At 40.6% G+C, this 19612-nt stretch overlaps 1 protein-coding gene across 2 annotated transcripts in view; it reads right to left on the reverse strand.

Moving 5' to 3' along the window:
• Window positions 1-16436: 16436 nt before the first annotated feature.
• The window catches only part of FBN1 (fibrillin 1), a 252784-nt gene continuing 249608 nt past the window's right edge, over window positions 16437-19612 (reverse strand). For both annotated transcript variants that reach the window (XM_082387352.1, XM_082387351.1), the window contains exons 65-66: window positions 18933-19107; window positions 16437-17732 (exon numbers count right to left, since the gene is read on the reverse strand). In XM_082387352.1, coding sequence (XP_082243478.1) covers window positions 17343-17732; window positions 18933-19107 — 565 coding nt within the window. In that variant the 3' untranslated portion in view covers window positions 16437-17342. The remainder of the gene's footprint in view (window positions 17733-18932; window positions 19108-19612) is intronic.

The following is a 19612-nucleotide window of genomic DNA, read 5'->3' on the forward strand; positions in this document are numbered from 1 at the left end:
AGCTTTGTAGTAGAGTCTGAAGTCAGGGAGTCTGATTCCTCCAGCTCCATTTTTTTCCCTCAAGACTGCTTTGGCTATTCGGGGTCTTTTGTGTCTCCATACAAATTTTAAGATGATTTGTTCTACCTCCGTAAAAAATGCCATTGGTAATTTGATAGGGATTGCATTGAATCTGTAGATTGCTTTGGGTAGTATACTCATTTTCACAATGTTGATTCTTCCAGTCAAAGAACATGGTACATCTCTCCATCTGTTGGTATCATCTTTAATTTCTTTCATCAGTGTCTTATAGTTTTCTGCATACAGGTCTTTTGTCTCCCTAGGTAGGTTTATTCCTAGGTATTTTATTCTTTTTGTTGCAATGGTAAATGGGAGTGTTTCCATAATTTCTCTTTCAGATTTTTCATTAGTGTATAGGAATGCAAGAGATTTCTGTGCATTAATTTTGTATCCTGCAACTTTACCATATTCATTAATTAGCTCTAGCAGTTTTCTGGTGGCAGTTTTAGGATTCTCTATGTATAGTATCATGTCATCCGCAAACAGTGACAGTTTTACTTCTTCTTTTCCAATTTGTATTCCTTTTATTTCTTTTTCTTCTCTGATTGCCGTGGCTAGGACTTCCAGAACTATATTGAATAATAGTGGTGAGAGTGGACATCCTTGTCTCATTCCTGATCTTAGAGGAAATGCGTTCAGTTTTTCACCATTGAGAATGATGTTTGCTGTGGGTTTGTCATATATGGCCTTTATTATGTTGAGGTAGGGTCCCTCTATGCCCACTTTCTGGAGAGTTTTTATCAGAAATGGGTGTTGAATTTTGTCAAAAGCTTTTTCTGCATCTATTGAGATGATCATATGGTTTTTATTCTTCAATTTGTTAATATGGAGTATCACATTGATTGATTTGCGTATATTGAAGAATCCTTGCATCCCTGGGATAAATCCCACTTGATCGTGGTGTATGATCCTTTTAATGTGTTGTTGGATTCTGTTTGCTAGTATTTTGTTGAGGATTTTTGCATCTATATTCATCAGTGATATTGGTCTGTAATTTTCTTTTTTTGTAGTGTCTTTGTCTGGTTTTGGTATCAGGGTGATGGTGGCCTCATAGAATGAGTTTGGGAGTGTTCCTTCCTCTGCAATTTTTTGGAAGAGTTTGAGAAGGATAGGTGTTAACTCTTCTCTGAATGTTTGATAGAATTCACCTGTGAAGCCATCTGGTTCTGGACTTTTGTTTGTTGGAAGATTTTTAATCACAGTTTCAATTTCATTACTTGTGATTGGTCTGTTTATATTTTCTGTTTCTTCCTGGTTCAGTCTTGGAAGGCTATACCTTTCTAAGAATTTGTCCATTTCTTCCAGGTTGTCCATTTTATTGGCATAAAGTTGCTTGTAGTAGTCTCTTAGGAGGCTTTGTATTTCTGCAGTGTCTGTTGTAACTTCTCCTTTTTCATTTCTGATTTTATTGATTTGAGTCCTCTCCCTCTTTTTCTTGATGAGTCTGGCTAACGGCTTATCAATTTTGTTTATCTTCTCAAAGAACCAACTTTTAGTTTTATTGATCTTTGCTATTGTTTTCTTTGTTTCTATTTCATTTATTTCTGCTCTGATCTTTATGATTTCTTTCCTTCTGCTAACTTTGGGTTTTGTTTGTTCTTCTTTCTCTAGTTTCTTTAGGTGTAAGGTTAGATTGTTTATTTGAGATTTTTCTTGTTTCTTTAGGTAGGCTTGTATAGCTATAAACTTCCCTCTTAGAACTGCTTTCGCTGCATCCCATAGGTTTTGGGTCGTCGTGTTTTCATTTTCATTTGTCTCTAGGTATTTTTTTATTTCCTCTTTGATTTCTTCAGTGATCTCTTGGTTATTTAGTAACGTATTGTTTAGCCTCCATGTGTTTGTATTTTTTACGTTTTTTCCCCTGTAATTCATTTCTAATCTCATAGCGTTGTGGTCAGAAAAGATGCTTGATATGATTTCAATTTTCTTAAATTTACTGAGGCTTGATTTTTGACCCAAGATGTGATCTATCCTGGAGAATGTTCCGTGCGCACTTGAGAAGAACGTGTAATCTGCTGTTTTTGGATGGAATGTCCTATATATATCAATTAAATCTATCTGGTCTATTGTGTCATTTAAAGCTTCTGTTTCCTTATTTATTTTCATTTTGGATGATCTGTCCATTGGTGTAAGTGAGGTGTTAAAGTCCCCCACTATTATTGTGTTACTGTCGATTTCCTCTTTTATAGCTGTTAGCAGTTGCCTTATGTATTGAGGTGCTCCTATGTTGGGTGCATATATATTTATAATTGTTATATCTTCTTCTTGGATTGATCCCTGGATCATTATGTAGTGTCCTTCCTTGTCTCTTGTAACATTCTTTATTTCAAAGTCTATTTTATCTGATATGAGTATAGCTACTCCAGCTTTCTTTTGATTTCCATTTGCATGGAATATCTGTTTCCATCCCCTCACTTTCCGTCTGTATGTGTCCCTAGGTCTAAAGTGGGTCTCTTGTAGACAGCATATATATGGGTCTTGTTTTTGTATCCATTCAGCCAGTCTATGTCTTTTGGTTGGGGCATTTAATCCATTCACGTTTAAGGTAATTATCGATATGTATGTTCCTATGACCATTTTCTTAATTATTTTGGGTTTGTTTTTGTATGTCCTTTTCTTCTCTTGTGTTTCCCACTTAGAGAAGTTCCTTTAGCATTTGTTGTAGAGCTGGTTTGGTGGTGCTGAATTCTCTTAGCTTTTGCTTGTCTGTAAAGCTTTTGATTTCTCCATCAAATCTAAATGAGATCCTTGCCGGGTAGAGTAATCTTGGTTGTAGGTTCTTCCCTTTCATCACTTTAAGTATATCATGCCACTCCCTTCTGGCTTGCAGCGTTTCTGCTGAGAAATCAGCTGTTAACCTTATGGGAGTTCCCTTGTATGTTATTTGTGGTTTTTCCCTTGCTGCTTTCAATAATTTTTCTTTGTCTTTAATTTTTGCCACTTTGATTACTATGTGTCTCGGTGTGTTTCTCCTTGGGTTTATTCTGTATGGGACTCTCTGCGCTTCCTGGACTTGGGTGGCTATTTCCTTTCCCATGTTAGGGAAGTTTTCGACTATAATCTCTTCAAATATTTTCTCTGGTCCTTTCTCTGTCTCTTCTCCTTCTGGGACCCCTATAATGCGAATGTTGTTGCGTTTAATGTTGTCCCAGAGGTCTCTTAGGCTGTCTTCATTTCTTTTCATTCTTTTTTCTTTAGTCTGTTCCGCAGCAGTGAATTCCACCATTCTGTCTTCCAGGTCACTTATCCGTTCTTCTGCCTCAGTTATTCTGCTATTGATTCCTTCTAGTATAGTTTTTATTTCAGTTATTGTATTGTTCATCTCTGTTTGTTTGTTCTTTAATTCTTCTAGGTCTTTGTTAATCATTTCTTGCATCTTCTCAATCTTTGCCTCCATTCTTATTCCGAGGTCCTGGATCATCTTCACTATCATTATTCTGAATTCTTTTTCTGGAAGGTTGCCTATCTCCACTTCATTTAGTTGTTTTTCTGGGTTTTTTTCTTGTTCCTTCATCTGGTACATAGCCCTCTGCCTTTTCATCTTCTCTATCTTTCTGTAACTGTGGTTTTTGGTCCACAGGCTGCAGGATTGTAGTTTTTCTTGCTTCTGCTGTCTGCCCTCTGCTGGTTGAGGCTATCTAAGAGGCTTGATGGGAGGCTCTGGTGGTGGGTAGAGCTGACTTTTGCTGTGGCGGTCAGAGCTCAGTAAAACCTTAATCCACTTGACTGTTGATGGGTGGAGCTGGGTTCCCTCCCTGTTGCTGTGGCGGTCAGAGCTCAGTAAAACCTTAATCCACTTGACTGTTGATGGGTGGAGCTGTGTTCCCTCCCTGTTGGTTGTTTGGCCTGAGGCAACCCAACACTGGAGCCTACCCGTGCTCTTTGGTGGGGTTAATGGCAGACTCTGGGAGGGCTCATGCCAAGGAGAACTTCCCAGAACCTCTGCTGCCAGTGTCCTTATCCCCACGGTGAAACAGAGCCACCAACTGCCTCTGCAGGAGACCCCCCAACACCAGCAGGTAGGTCTGGTTCAGTCTCCCCCAGGGTCACTGCTCCTTCCCCTGGGTCCCGATGCACACATTACTTTGTGTGTGCCCTCCAAGAGTGGGGTCTCTGTTTCCCCCAGTCCTGTCAAAGTCCTGCCATCAATTCCCACTAGGCTTCAAAGTCTGATTCTCTAGGAATTCCTCCTCCCGTTGCCGGACCCCCAGGTTGGGAAGCCTGACGTGGGGCTCAGAACCTTCACTCCAGTGGGTGGATTTCTGTGGTATAAGTGTTCGCCAGTCTGTGAGTCACCCACCCAACAGTTATGGGATTTGATTTTACTCTGATTGCGCCCCTCCTACCGTCTCACTGTGGCTTCTCCTCTGTCCTTGGACGTGGGGTATCCTCCTTGGTGAAGTCCAGGGTCTTCCTGTCAATGATTGTCCAGCAGCCAGTTGTGATTCTGGTGTTCTCGCAAGAGGGAGTGAGAGCACGTCCTCTACCATACTGTTTTGATGACTGTAGCTTTGTAGTGTAATCTGAATTCAGGGGGTCTGATTCTTCCAGCTCTGTTTTCCTTTCTCAAGATTGTTTTGGCTCTTTGGGGTCTTTTGTGTTTCTATACACACAATTAAAAAAATTTTTGTTCTAGTTCTGTGAAAAATGACATTGGTAATTGGATAGGGATTGCATTGAAACTGTAGATTGCCTTGGGTAGTACAGTCATTTTGACACTACGGATTCTTCCAATCCAAGAACATGGTATATCTTTCCATCTGTGTGTGTCATCTTTGATTTCTTTCATCAGCGTCTTATAGTTTTTGGAGTACAGGTCTTTTGCCTCCTTAGGTAGGCTTATTCCTAAGTATTTTATTCTTTTTGATGTGATGGTAAATGGGTTGTTCCCTTAATTTCTCTTTCTGGTCTTTCATCGTTAGCGTATAGAAATGCAACAGATTTTGGTGTATTAATTTTGTATCCTGCAACGTTACCAAATTCATTGATGTGCTCTAGTAGTTTTCTGGTTGCATGTTTATGATTTTTTATGTAGAGTATCATGTCATCTGCAGACAATGACAGTTTTACTTCTTTTACAATTTAATTTCTTTTTCCCCTCCATGGCTAGGACTTTTACAACTACATTGAATAAAAGTGGCAAGAGTGAACATCCTTGTCTTGTTCCTGATCTTAGATGAAAAGCTTTCAGCTTTTCTTCTATGAGTGTGATGTTAGGTGTGGGTTTGTCTTATGTGGCTTTTATGATGTTGAGGTAGTTTCCCTCTGTACCCACTTTCTGGAGAGGTTTTATCATAAATGTGTGTTGAATTTTGGCTAAAGCTTTTCCTGCATCTACTGAGATGATCGTATGGTTTTTATTCAGTTTGTTAATGTGGTGTGTCACACTGATTGACTTGCAGATATCGAAAAATCCTTGCATCCCTGGAATAAATCCCACTTGATCATGGTGTATGATCATTTTAATGTATTATTGGATGCAGTTTGCTAGTATTTTGTTGAGGACTTTTGCATCTATGTTCATCAGTGATATTGGCCTGAAATATTCTTTTTTGGGAGTATCTTTAGTTTTGGTGTCAGGGTGATCGTTGCCTCATAGAATGAGTTTGGGAATCTTCCTTCCTTTGAAATTTTTTTGTAAGAGTTTCAGAAGGATAGGTGTTAAGTCTTCTGTAAATGTTTGATAGAATTCACCTGTGAAGCCATTTGGTCCTGGACTTTTGTTTGTTGGGGGTTTTTAAATCACAGTTTCAATTTCATTACTTGTGATACGCCTGTTCATATTTTCTATCAATATTTCTTCTGCTTCAGTCTTGGGAGATTGTACCTTTCTAAGAATTTGTCCATTTATTCTGGGTTGTCCATTTTATTGGCCTATAGTTGCTTGTAATATTCTCTTATGATGCTTTGTCTGTCTGTGGTGTCTATTGTACCTTCTCCTTTTTCATTTGTAATTTTATTGATTTGAATTCTCTCCCTTTTTTTCTTGATGATTCTGGTTAAAGTTTATCTATTTTATTTATCTTTTCAGAGAACCAGGTTTTAGTTTCATTGATCTTTTATATCATTTTCTTTGTCTCTGTTCATTTATTACTCCTCTGATCTTTATGATTTCTTTCCTTCTACTAACTTTGGGTTTTTTTTGTTCTTCTTCCTCTAGTTTCTTTAGGTGTAAGGTTAGGTTATTTATTTGAGATTTTTCTTGCTTCCTGATTTAAGATTGTGTTGCTATATACTTACCTCTTAGAAAAGTTTTTGCTGTGTCCCATAGGTGGTGGATGATCGTGTTTTCATTTTCATTTGTCTCTAGGTATTTTTTGATTTCCTCTTTGATTTCTTCAGTGATCCATTGGTTATTTAGTAGCATATTACTCAGCTTCCACGTGTTTGTGATTTTTACAGTTTTTTTTTCCTAGTAGTTGATTTCTAATCTCATAGTGTTGTTGTCGCAGAAGATGCTTGATATGACTTCAGTGTTCTTTAGTTTACTGAGGCTTGCTTTGTGGCCCAGCACATGATCAATTCTGGAGAATGTTCCATGTGCACATAAGAAGAATGTGTATTCCGCTTTTGGCAAATGTTCTATAAATATCAATTAAGTCCATCTTGTCCAATGTTTCATTTAAAGCCTGTGTTTCCTTATTGATTTTTTTGTCTCAACGGTCTCTCCATTGATGAAAGTGGGCTGTTAAAGGCCTCCACTATTATCGTGTTACTGTGAATTTCTCCCCTTAAGGCAGTTAACATCTGCCTTATGTATCTAGGTGCTCCTTTGTTGGGTGAATATATATTTACAATTGTTATATATTTTTCTTGGATTGATCCCTTAATCATTAATTAGTGTCTTCCTTTGTCTTTGTCTCTTGTGATAGTCTGTATTTTGTCTGATATGAGTATTGCTACTCCAGCTTTCTGTTGATTTCCATTTGCATGCAATACCTTTTCCCAACCCCTCACTTTCAGTCTTTATTTGTCCCCTAGAGCTGAAGTGGGCCTCTTGTACACAGCATATATATGGGCCTTGCTTTTTAATCCATTCAGCCAGTCTTTGTCTTTTGCTTGGAGCATTTAATCCATTTACATTTAAGGTAATTATCAATATGTATGTTCTCATTGCCGTCTTGTTAATTGTTTTGGATTTTTTTTTGTATGTCTTTTTTCTTCCCTTACTCTTCTGTTTTCTTTTGATTTGATGACTATCTTTAAGTGTTGTGTTTTGATTCCTTTTTCTTTTTTGTGTGTGTATCTTGTGTAGAGTTTTGGTTTGCAGTTATCATGAGGTTTTCATACAGTAGTCTCTATATATACATGACTGTTTTAAGTTGCTGGTCTCTTAATTTCAAATGCATTTCCAATATCCTGCATTTGTACTCTCCTCTTCTCACCATTATTGCTTTTGATATCACATTTGTATGTGGATGATTTCCAACCTTTGCTGTATGTTTGTGTTTACCAATGAGCTGTCCCATTCATAATTTTCTTGTTTCTACTTGTGCCGTTTTCTTTTTCGCCAAGAGCAGTGTTCCTTTAGCATTTGTTGTAAATCTGGTTTGGAGATGCTGAATTCTCTTAGCTTTTGCTTGTCTGTAAAGCTTTTGATTTCTCTGTTGACTCTGAACAAGATCCTTGCTGGGTAGAGTATTTTTGGTTGTAGTTTTTTCCCTTTCATCACTTTAAATATATTGTGCCCCTCCCTTCTGGCCTGCAGAATTTCTGATGAAAAATCAGGTGATAACCTTATGGGGATTCACTTGTATGTTGTGTGTTGCTTTGCCTTGTTGCTTTTAATATTTTCTTTTTGTCTTTATTTTTGTCACTTTGATTAATATGTTTCAGTGTGTTCCTCCATGGGTTTATCATGTGTGTGACTTTCTGTGCTTCCTGGACTTGAGTGAGTGTTTCCTTTCTCATGTTAGGGAATTTTTCAGCTATTATCTCTTCAAATATATTCTCAGGCCCTTTCTCTCTCTCTTCTCCTTCTGGGACCCCTATAATGCACATGTCAGTGTTTTTAATGTTGTCCCAGAAGTCTCTGAGACTGTACTTTTTTTTTTTTTTTTTTTGGTTCGGCAGCAGTGTTTTCCACCAACTTGTCTTCCAGCTCACTTATTCGTTCTTCTGCCTCAGTTATTCTGCTATGGACTCCTTCTAGTATATTTTTCATTTCAGTTATTGTATTGTTCATTTGCTTGTAGCTCTTTATTAAACATTTCTTTTATCCTTCCGTTCTGTGCCTCCATTCTTTTTCCAAGATCTTGGATCATCTTTACTATCATTACTCTAAATTCTTTTTCAGGTAGATAGCCTATCTTCACTTCACTTAGTTGTTCTTCTGGGGTTTTATCCTTTTCCTTTGCCTGGAACATATTTCTCTGCCATCTCATTTTGTCTAACTTTCTGTGTTTGTGGTCTCTATTCCTCAGGCTGCAGGTTTGTATTTCCTCTTGGTTCTGGTGTCTTCCCCTTGGTGGGTGAAGTTGGTCCTGGTGTTTATGCAGGCTTCCTGGTGTGAGGGTCTGGTGCCTGCCCACTGATGGGTGGAGCTGGGTCTTGTCCCTCTGGTGGACAGGGTCATCTCAAGTGGTGTATTTAACAGGCGGCTCTTGGCTCAGGAAGACTTTAGGCAGCTTATCTGTTTATGGGTGGGGCTGTGTTCCCACCCTGTTGGTTGTTTGGTCTGAGGCATCCCAGCATCAGAGCTTGCAGGCTTTTGGGTGGGGCTAGGTCTTGGTGGCGAAATGACAACCTCCAGGAAAGCTCATGCAGATGAGTATTTCCTGGGATGTCTGCTGCCAGTGTCTTTGCCCCCACAGTGAGTCACAGCTGACCCACTGACTCCCTAGGAGACCCTCTGAGACCCACAGTTATGTCTGACTCAGGCTCCTATGGAGTCACTGCTTTGCTGTGGGTCCCAGTGCACATGAAAACTTGTGTGTGCCCTCCAAGAGTGGAGTCTCTGTTTCTCCCAGTTCTGTGGAGGTCCTGCACTCAAGACCCACTGGCCTTCAAAGTCAAATGCTCTGGGGGCTCCTCCTCCTGATGCCAGACCCCCTGGCTGGGGAGCCTGATGTAGGGCTCAGAACTCTCTCTCCTGTGGGAGAACCTCTGTGATAAATTATTTTCAAGTAATTTATGCCCACCTGATGGGTATGGGATTTAATTATATCTTGAAAGCCCCCCTCCTACTGTCTCACTGTGGCTTCTTCATTTTTGGGTGTAGATTATCTTTTTTGGTAGGTTTGAGTCTCTTTGTTATGGTTATTCAGCAGTTAGTTGTGATTTTGGTGTTTTTATGAGAGGAGGTGAGCTCAAGTCCTTCTACTCCGCCATCTTGTCTCCCACTCGTGGTGTCCACATTTTATTATTTATTTATTTATTTATTTAACATCTTTATTGGAGTATAGTTGCTTGACAATGGTGTGTTAGTTTCTGCTTTATAACAAAGTGAGTCAGCTATACATATACATATATCCCCATATCTCCTCCCTCTTGCGTCTCCCTCCCACCCTCCCTCTCCCACCCCTCTAGGTGATCACAAAGCACCAGGCTGATCTCCCTATGCTATGTGGCTGCTTCCCACTAGCTATCTATTTTACATTTGGTAGTGTATATATGGCCATGCCACTCTCTCACATCGTCCCAGCTTACCCTTCCCCCTTCCCATGTCCTCAAGTCCATTCTCTATGTCTGCATCTTTATTCCTGTCCTGCCCCTAGGTTCTTCAGAACCATTTTTTTTTAGATTCCATATATATGTGTTAGCATATGGTATTTGTTTTTCTCTTTCTGACTTACTTCACTCTGTATGGCAGTCTCTAGGTCCATCCACCTCACTACCAATAACTCAATTTTGTTTCTTTTTATGGCTGAGTAATATTCCATTGTATATATGTGGCATCCACATTTTAAATTTCTATTATAAATTTTTAGTTTCTGGTTACCATGAAGCTTTTATATATTTAGAAATATATATATGTGATTTAAGTTGCTTATCTTACTTTCAAATGCATTTTAACAATCCTGCATTTGTACACCCCTCCCCTCACTATAACTGTTTTTGATAACATATTTTACAGCTAATTGTTTTCCGTATCCCTTAACTGCTTATTGTGGATATAGATGATTTTACTACTCTTGTCTTGTAACCTTCCTACTAGCTATGTGTGTGGATGATTTTCTACCTTTACTGTATGTTTGCCTTTACTGATGAGCTTTTTCATTTTGTAATTTTCATCTTCCTAGTTGTTGACTTTTTTCATCTAGAGAGGTTCCTGTAATATTTCTTGCAAAGCTGTTTTGATGGTGCTGAACTCTTTTAACTTTTGCTTGTCTGTAAATCTTTTGATCTCTTCATCAAATTTAAGCAAGAGCCTTGCTGAGTAGAGTATTCTTGGTTGTAGGTTTTCCCTTTCACCATTTTAAATATATCATGCCACTCCCTTCTGGCCTGCAGTTTCTGCTGAAAAGTCATCTGATAGCCTTTTGGGAATTCCCTTGTATATAACTGATTTCTTTTCCCTTGCTGCTTTTAATATTCTCTCTATATTTAATTTTTGCCATTTTAATTGTCATGTGTCTTGGTGTGTTCCTTTTTGTGTTAACCTGTATGGGCCTTTGTGTCCTTCCTGAATTTTGATATCTGTTCTCTTTCCCAGGTTAAGGAAGTGTTCAGCTACTGTCTTCAAACATGTTCTCAACACCTTTCTTTCTCTCTTCTCCTTCTGGGACTTCTAAAATGCAAACATTAGTGTGTTTATGTTGTCCCAGAGGTCTCTTAAATGGTCCTCATTTCTTTTCATTTTCTCCTGTTCAGTGTCAGTAATTTCCACTTGCTGACCCATTCCTTTGTATCATTTCAGCTTGCTGACCCATTCCTTTGTATCATTTAGCGTATTTTTCATTTCAGTTATTGTATCCTTTATCTGGTTGTTCTTTATATTTTCTAACTCTGTTAAAAACTTCTAACTTCTCGCTCTATGCATTCATTCTTCTCCTGAGTTCTTTGAACTCTTTCTCGGGTAGATTGCCTCTCTCCATTTCACTTAGTTCTTCTGGGGTTTTCTCTTGTTCATTCGTCTGGAATATGTTCCTCTGTTGCCTCATTTTGCCTAAGTTGCTGTTTTTATTTTTGTGTCTGGTAGGTTGGTTAGGTTTCCCAAGCTTGAAGAAGTGGCCTTTTGTAGGAGAGGTCATATGAGTCTCAGCAGCACACTCCCCTCTTGTTACCATGCTATATGCTTTAGAGGCTCCCCTATGAGGACAGTGTGGGTCCTTCTGTTGTGGTAGGCTGACTCTGTGGGCAATCTGGTAGGCTTGGTTGGACCCTGGTCCGGTTGGTTGCCAGGCCCTGCCTTCTGTAGAGGCTGCTGGCTGCTGGTTGGCGGAACCGGGCCATGAGGTGGCTGACTGCAGAACCCCAGGGGGCCCTGGGCCTTAGGCTGGCTCACTGGTGGGTGGAGTCATGGTCCAGAAGACTCGGGCTATTGCCTGCCCACTGGTGGGTGAAGCCAGGTCCTGGAGTTAGGGTCAGCCTACTGGTGGGTAGAGCCAGTTCCTGGAGTCCAGTTGTAAGACTCAGAGGTCACAGAGCTGGTGTTCGATCCTTGGTGGTGGGAGGTAGTTCCTGACTTGGTTGGATATGGGGCCCAGGGTGTCTCAAAGCTTGTGTGAGCCTGCTAGTGTGCAGGGCTGGGTCCAGCTGGTCACAAGGCAGGGTGTGGCCTGCTGAGGGGCTATGGGATGGTGGTTTTCTTGAGTCTAGTGCCTGCCCTTTGGTGGGTGAGGCTGGTCCAGAGGCTAGAGCAGGCTCCGTGGAGGGCAGGGCTAGGCCCCAGGGCATTCTGGGACTGGTACCTGCCCACTGGTGGGTAGAACTGGGTCCTGGGCCCTCTGGTGGGCAGGGCCACATCCTGAGGTGGCTATGGGCTCAGGGGGGTCTTAGGGCAGCCTATCTGCTGATGAGTGGGGCTGTGTCCCTACCCAGTTAGTTGCTTGGCTTGAGGCATCTCAGCACTGGCTCCTACAGGCTGTTGGGTGGGACCAGGTCTTAGCACTAATGAGCTAGAGGGAGGACTCCACAATGGCACTGGAAGTAGCAGTGTCCACATGGTAGAAGGAGCTCCCAAAAATGGCTGCTGCCTGTGTCCATGTTTCCAGGGTGAACTGTAGTTACCTCCTGCCTCTCCTGGAGACTCTCCAAAATCAGTAGGTATGTCTGACCCAGGCTCCTCTCAAATTACTGCTTCTGCCCTGGGTCCTAGAGCATGTGAGATTTTGTGTACACCCCTTAACAGTGAAATCTCTATTTCTCTCAGCCCTCTGTGACTCCCAGAAGAAAGCCCTGCTGGCCTTCAAAGCTATATGCTCTGTGGGCTTGTCTTCTTGGTGCAGGACCCCTGGACTGGGGAGCCTGACAAGGGGCTTGAACCTCTCCTTTGGGGGAACCTCTGCAATGTAATTCTCCAGTTTGTGGGTTTCCCACCCAGGGGCATGAGACTTGACTGTATTGTGAATTTGCCCCTCCTACCTGTCTCTTCTTTATGTCTTTAGTTGTAGAAGATCTTTTTTGGCAGGTTCTGGTCTTTTTCATCAATGGTTGTTCTGCAGATTGTTGTGATTTTGGTGTTCCAGTGAGAGGAGGTGAGCTCAGGGTCTTTCTACTTGGCCATCTTGGCCAATCTCCTGAACACAGTTTTCTGACCCCAGATTGCCTACAGTGTCAGGACTCTGGATCCGGTGCTCCCGAGGACCTCAGGACTGAACTGCACTCTCAGCAAACTTTCTCGATATGATAAGGAAAGGTCAGAACTCTGTGAATGAAGAATCGCAGACCCTGAGGGAAAGACACCTTGAGATGGAGAGCCTTTAGGAATGGTGTCCCAGATTCCATGCCCTCTCCTGGTGGGTGAGAGGCCTGTGAGGGTAGGTGTGGATGAGGGGGCATGATCAGGAGCAGTTTTCTCCTAGGGAGCTGGTTCTACAGTAGACTGACCCCTGGGCTCAATGCTTGTGGGGAGTGACCCACAAGAGAGCCTGCTGCGGTCAGTTTACAAGTGTGTAGGAAGCAGCAGGCCTCAGAGGAACTTGCAACCTTCCTGAGACACAGGATCACTGGAGTTGGATCACAGAACTGCTGTAGACAGGTGCAGTGAACACGCTGAAGGGGGATAATCTTGGTGCAGCTGGAGGCAGAAAGACTGAATAGCATATCATGTTGATTTCATGTAGCAACGAAAATACATGGACACAAACCCAATCCAGCCTGTCATGCTGTTGAAATTCTGATATATCAAGGTCCTGTTAATCTTTCCTGATAGGTCTCATCATAGCAGAGCTGTTGGGAAAACCCAGAATAGAGCTTGCCATGCAGATACAACTATACAGGACTGACCTTTTTATGTAAATGGCTGGTGGGCTTGGTGGGATGTGTGTTTATCATCGGGATTTTTTCACGTCTCCATTTCCAGGAAAAGAAAAAGCTAAATCATTCAGGTTTGATTTAGTTCTCCACCAGAGAGAATTTTCCATTAAAAAGGGAACAGACCTCTTCTGATTTCTGCAAGTCTCAGTACAGCTGCAAAAAACACATCATGTGGGGTATGAAAGTTACCCAGAAACTGCTGAATGGAGCAGCTGCTTTCTGCTAACCGTCTCTACCTCAGTGTTGCTTAACTTTGAACTCGAGCTAAGGATTCTAGAAATATACTGAATGTGATGCCTTATAGCTGACACTACAACCAACCCTTGAGGGGCAAAAGGGAACATAGAGAGGGTAATGCTGCATTGATTTATGAAATGGGAGTAGCTGCAAAGACCAAAAATGACAGTGAATATTTGTGTGGAATGGATAGAGAGCAGAGAGTTGAGCTAGTGGGAAATCACAGCTACTTACCTGCTATGACTTCATTCAGTTAAAAAGAAGGCACCTTCCACTGTCCAATAGTAAAAATGAAACTGACCTCTATTTGTAGAGGTCGTAATTCCAGCTTACATCAAGGATGCAAAACAGCCTATGTCCTGAAAAGAGGTTATGACGTTGCCAAAAAAACATTTTGGATTCATTAGCAGTTAGTTGAAATAACAGATTTGGTGACATTGCCAGGTCCTGCCAAATGTATGTCAGGTGTCAAATGTACAAGACCCTTATGTTTATAAAGACATTTGTGAGAATGTTAGAACCTTTCATTGAGACCCAATCTTGTAAGTGAACCCAGTCTTGGATACACATGGGAATTTGCAAAATCAAATTCAGAGCCGCCTTGTTTCTCTCTAACCCTAAACTCATAATACTGAGAATCCTTTTCTAACAGTACATAATGTTAGGCTCATATTGGGTATCAAAATGCTTTAAAAAGTAAATTGGTTTGCCTTTTTTTTTTTTTTTGACAAAGTGTTTACAATTGGCAAGGGGGAAATAATTTTGTCTTCAGCAATGTATGTGAAAACTAATCTTTCTCCCGGTAATCTACTAGCATTTAAAAACAATGTCTTTAAACCATTTAATAATTACGTTTGTAACCTATCTCCAGGAACTACAGTTAAAGTCAGAATATAATACATTCTGTGGACAAAGCTGACTGACTTTAAAAAAAAAAACTAACAATTTACAGGTATATAATTTTTAAGTATGCTAATATAATATCAACCTAATTGTCCTTTATTTTGGCTTATCTAATTTACAAACATGATTTCTGAAGCTGAACCGTATTTGTAATGGCAATGTCCAAAGCAGTTTTGGCTGAGTGAAGTGCTATTTGTTGAACAAAAATGTCGTTGTTTGTGCAAGTTTAAACATTTCATAAGGCCAGCTGAGTTCATTTCAACCCTACTTACAAAATAATTATTGGCAAGTGAAATGGGCTGAGGGGTAGAGACAAGACTTTTCAAGCTTCTGAGATTTATAAAACCAAATTCTTCAACCATTGAAAGTAAAATCAAAAGGTCACAGACAATTGAAAGTTACAGGTTTAAATCTCAGAATTAAAAAAAAAGTTCCGGCAAGAGGAATATTTACAATGGAACAGTGAGGAAAATGTTTTGTTACAGTCAGAAACACGGAAAATAGGCTGTTTGAGAATCGTTGGCTCTTAAATAAATAAAATCCACACTGAGACCATTAAAAATATCAAAGTGATCTACTCTGTGCCAACTCTATTTTGTTCTGTTGTTATAAAGAAAATCCATTATTGAAGATAATGCAGTTCAGGTTAAATTATCAAAAGACATTTTCCATTTGCAAGCTGTTGTTTACCATAGGCTATATATTCTTCTCTAACAATTTTAGTACACCTCCATCAGAGAACCATAGGCGCAGAGATAAAAGGAAATTTTGAGTCATTTTAACTTCCTAACCAAGGTACAAATCCCTTCCAAACTAGTCATTCGACTCGCTCATAATTGATGCTCAATAGAGATGAAATTTTTTTGGATGGCAAAATAATAGATTTTTAAAAAAGAATACTTTGAGATGTTCATGGCTTGTTAGTGGAGGAAAGCATCCTTGTTCACTGGCTGCCTAGACTGAAACACTCTAGTGACAAGGGAGCTCACCACGTTGCAAGGAAACACAGTCTCTCAATGGGTAGCTTGACAATTAGGAAGGTAAGTGCTAAACTGAGCTTTACACCAACTGACCCTGGTTTTGTCTTCTAGAATATACCCACTCCATCTTCATTAGCCTAGTTTTCTGAAGATTTTTGAGAGGACTTTTCTGTGTCTTGTTATGGTTTCTTCTCCATGCGGCAACCTCATTTCACTTTTATTTTCACTAGCCTTAAATGCCCTAAGGGCTTTTAAAAATTCATTATCAATTGAACAAGCTCAACTGTTAAATATTCAGTATCGCTCTTAAAGTAAAACAGCATTTTCAAATTATGACATTCAGAAAACAAGAGTTATAGCATTCAATTGGATTCAATTTGGGATTATCCCTTTGTAATTAGGCTAGCACTGACTAACAACAGATGTTTAGGGGAGAAAAAAAGGATGGAACGCCTAAGCTTGCCAACACTGTATATTTGAGGGGAGGGGGGCATGATAAATTTTTATAATGGAACGCATGTGCTCTAAGACAGTGAACTTGGTGTTATTATGTACTGAAATCTAGTAGTTTAAAAGTCACAGGATTAATTAGGTCACGTTTTAGAAATAATGCTACAGTCTAAATATCTCATTGGTGAGAAATAACTCCGCTGTCTTGAATGAATAAAACAAAGGACTGACTCAAATATGTTAAAATTTCTTCTAGTGGTTGTATATTTGGCACCTTTAGATGCTGTAACTAACAGATCCAGGATAGTTTAATTCCAGGAGACTTTATTTAGTCTCCAGAATGGCCCCTCCAATCCCACATCCATGCAAGAACACAAAGCCAAGGGGTACACTAAAAAAGAGACTGTTTTATTGTGTCATTTATGACATGGACCCCTTGTTGACAGGAATGGCCGAGGGTAATCTTGGCATATTGCACAGGTGTGATGAAGGATGCACTGGTGATCCTCTGGCTGCTGAGGCTGTTTCCTGGTCCTCCCAGACCTCCATGCATGTGTGGGCCAGTCACAGAAATTTCATTACCACTTGGTGTATACATTTAACAAGTCTTTGGTCTTAATAAGCACCATTACAAACCCTCACATTAAGGGCATTATTATTCTAGTTTATAAATGTTTCAATGATAAAAAATAGCACGATTACAGTATACACACACTTAATTTACATGTAATGTATTATACTCATAACTGAGATAAGCTACTGAACTAACTTTGGTTGATTGAAATTAATGAAGTATTTGAACTGAATACTTGTAATTTGGTTTCTAAGTTGTGTAAATATTACAGTGCATTTATAAATCTAGTTTGAGAATTTACTAGCACCAAATAGATATTATAAATGGCCAACCTAATACTTGTATTTGGAGAAGCAAAGTTTTACAATTTGAAAAAATAGAACAGTCCATAAATTGAAAGCACATTCCTGTACGTCTGCTAGAAGGATGGCACGTCAGCATGAATGGCCAACCCCCAGTGGAAATACATGTCCCAGTTTTCAAAAATAAACACATATGACAAGGTAGCTTAGCTACATACATGAGAAGCCTGAGAAAGTGGTTGTTTTGAACTAGGGTAGTCACCTGTACCTTGCTTTTGTAATACAAGAATAGTGCTTATTTATAGCAATTTATGTGGTGAAAGACTGTACCTATAATATGAAGATTCTGATTGGGGGAAAAATTGAGTTCTACCTATCTATCTTTGTTTTTTAATTATTTGGTCTCTGGATGGTGAATTAATGAAGCAAAATCTGAATTTTCATCTTCAGATTATCACCCAGTTCACCACTGAGGTAGTCTTTGTCATATTTATCTTCTAGCTGATTAAGTTCTTTCTTTTTATAAAGTGGACTACTACTGATTTGTAATGAATAGGTTCCAACCACTGGCTTCTTCTTTGTGAAGTGGAGGTAGCTGATCCCTTCCTTTTGGTTGATTTTAAAGAAGCCGTTTTCATTTCCAGATTCAATCAAGTATCTGTTGTGATTCGTCAGAGTCGTAAGGGCTGGAAGGAGTTCTAGGATTCGGACCTTGTTATTGATGTGGGAAATATTGAAAGCAAACATGGCTGTCTTCTCAACATCCCAGCTTGCAAGACTCACATTGGCTTCTATCTCAGGCTGATCCTGGAAAGACATATGGCAATGTGTTAAAGAAAAGGTAAATATGCCACTTACTAAAGAAAAAGTGACTCAAATCTCACACTAACACAACTTTCTTCTCATGTTGTATATACTGTATTGAAAGTGAGTATTCATAAAATACTGCTTAAACCACGAATGTTAAATTCGCACATTTTTATAATATTAAAAAATAAACATGCCAAGGAGAAAGTTGAAATCACTTGTATTTGGCGGTCTTCTATTGCAATGGGTCTCAAACTGTGGTCCCCTACCAACAGCATCAGTATCACCTGGGCATCTGTTAGAAATGCAAGTTCTTGGTGTCACCTGAGACCTAGTGAATCAGAAACCCTGGGGATGTTTTCCAGAAATCCGTTTTAACAAGCCTTCCGGATGATTCAGATGCACACTCAAGTTTGAGAACCACTGTTTTAATATATTATTTTCTTTCCAAAGACTTATCTCATTTCCCAAACCACAGCAGATGGGTTGCAGCACTGATGCTAAGAAAGAACCAGTTTATTTCAATTTTATTCACTGACGCAAAACCATCCCCACCGAAAGACACACCTATGAACCTACTTCCTGGCTCTGATGATCTGCTAATATTCAATGCTTTTCACTGGCTTCTTGCTTGCCTCTCTGGGACCACATGTGCTGGATTCTCTGGGCCTGCAGCCAGAGGTCTGGGTGAGTATCTGCATTTCTGAGTTGACTGAAAGGCTGCAGCAGCCGTAGGCAAAGAAAACCAGGCTGCTTGAGCTCCATGTTGTTTTTGTCTAGAATCCAAGTTCCCTCACACTCCACATGGCTCTTTTCAGTAGAGGAGCCTCTAGCTTTCAGAACTTGGCATCCCTGTGTAGGGAGGACCATATCACTTCACTATCCTGCCCACTTGCTGTCCTGGATCTCAGACCTTGTCCTTTCAGCAGACTTTGGGTGGGTGTTTGACTTTCTTTTCGGCGAGACAGAGGAAATGAGCAAGTATGTGAAAACCTTCGAATGGGCCACTCCCTAAAAGCAGCAAGAAGCTCCAGAGAGCCCCACAGACCCTTGTGAAATACAGCCTAGAGCTCAGGGAATGTCCGGATTTTCTCCTCGGGGAGATTTTTCACACTTTGGGGCATTCTTGGAGGAAACCATAGGAATCTGGAGGACCCTTCTGCAGTAGGAGACAGCAGGAGAAACCACCTTCTGACCTACCTCAGTGTTGGAGGCATTTGTTTCATTTGCGCTTCTCCGCTTCCTGCCCCGTTTGGGGTAGCCGTTGATCTTACACTCATAACACGCCTCTGGAGAGAGGGAATTGTCATCCATTTCCCCACTGGCAGGTGGCTCTGGGCTTCCTCGGCCCATGCCCATTCCAGAAACACAGTGCCTATGGTAGAAGGGAAACAGAGATGTTTTTCGTTAGAATTGGGAGATGGAGGAGCAGGAGTTCTGGTGAAGCCTGGACCCTCCCTAGTGACATTCAGTCCTTGATTGTCCACTGGGTGATCGGCTGGTTCTGAGAACAGCACTGAAGCCCTCGGTGTTTGGCCTTCAAATTCTCAGTTCCCTGGGTTGACTGGTTTCTTTTTACTGTCTCTCAAGGCCCCGTTTTGCATATTTATTTGTCCCTTCACTTCCCAAATGACATGTGGCAGGTGTTTTGCTGTACTGCTGGGGAGGGGAAACAAGAGAAGAACAGAGGATGAGGGAGACCGTGTGACTCGGGAGGTTCAATAAAAATGCCTTCTTTTTATGAAACAGGCTCCACATGCGTGAGAAAGGTGTGAGACATCACTGTTCAGTTCCTTGCCCTCTTCCTGCTTAACTGGTACTATCGCTGCCACCTCCACTTCCACCACCACCGCCGTTACCAGCCTTCACCACTACAGCTT

Source organism: Balaenoptera borealis (assembly GCF_965194805.1).
Source record: "Balaenoptera borealis genome assembly, chromosome: 3".
Taxonomy (NCBI): Eukaryota; Metazoa; Chordata; class Mammalia; order Artiodactyla; family Balaenopteridae; genus Balaenoptera; species Balaenoptera borealis.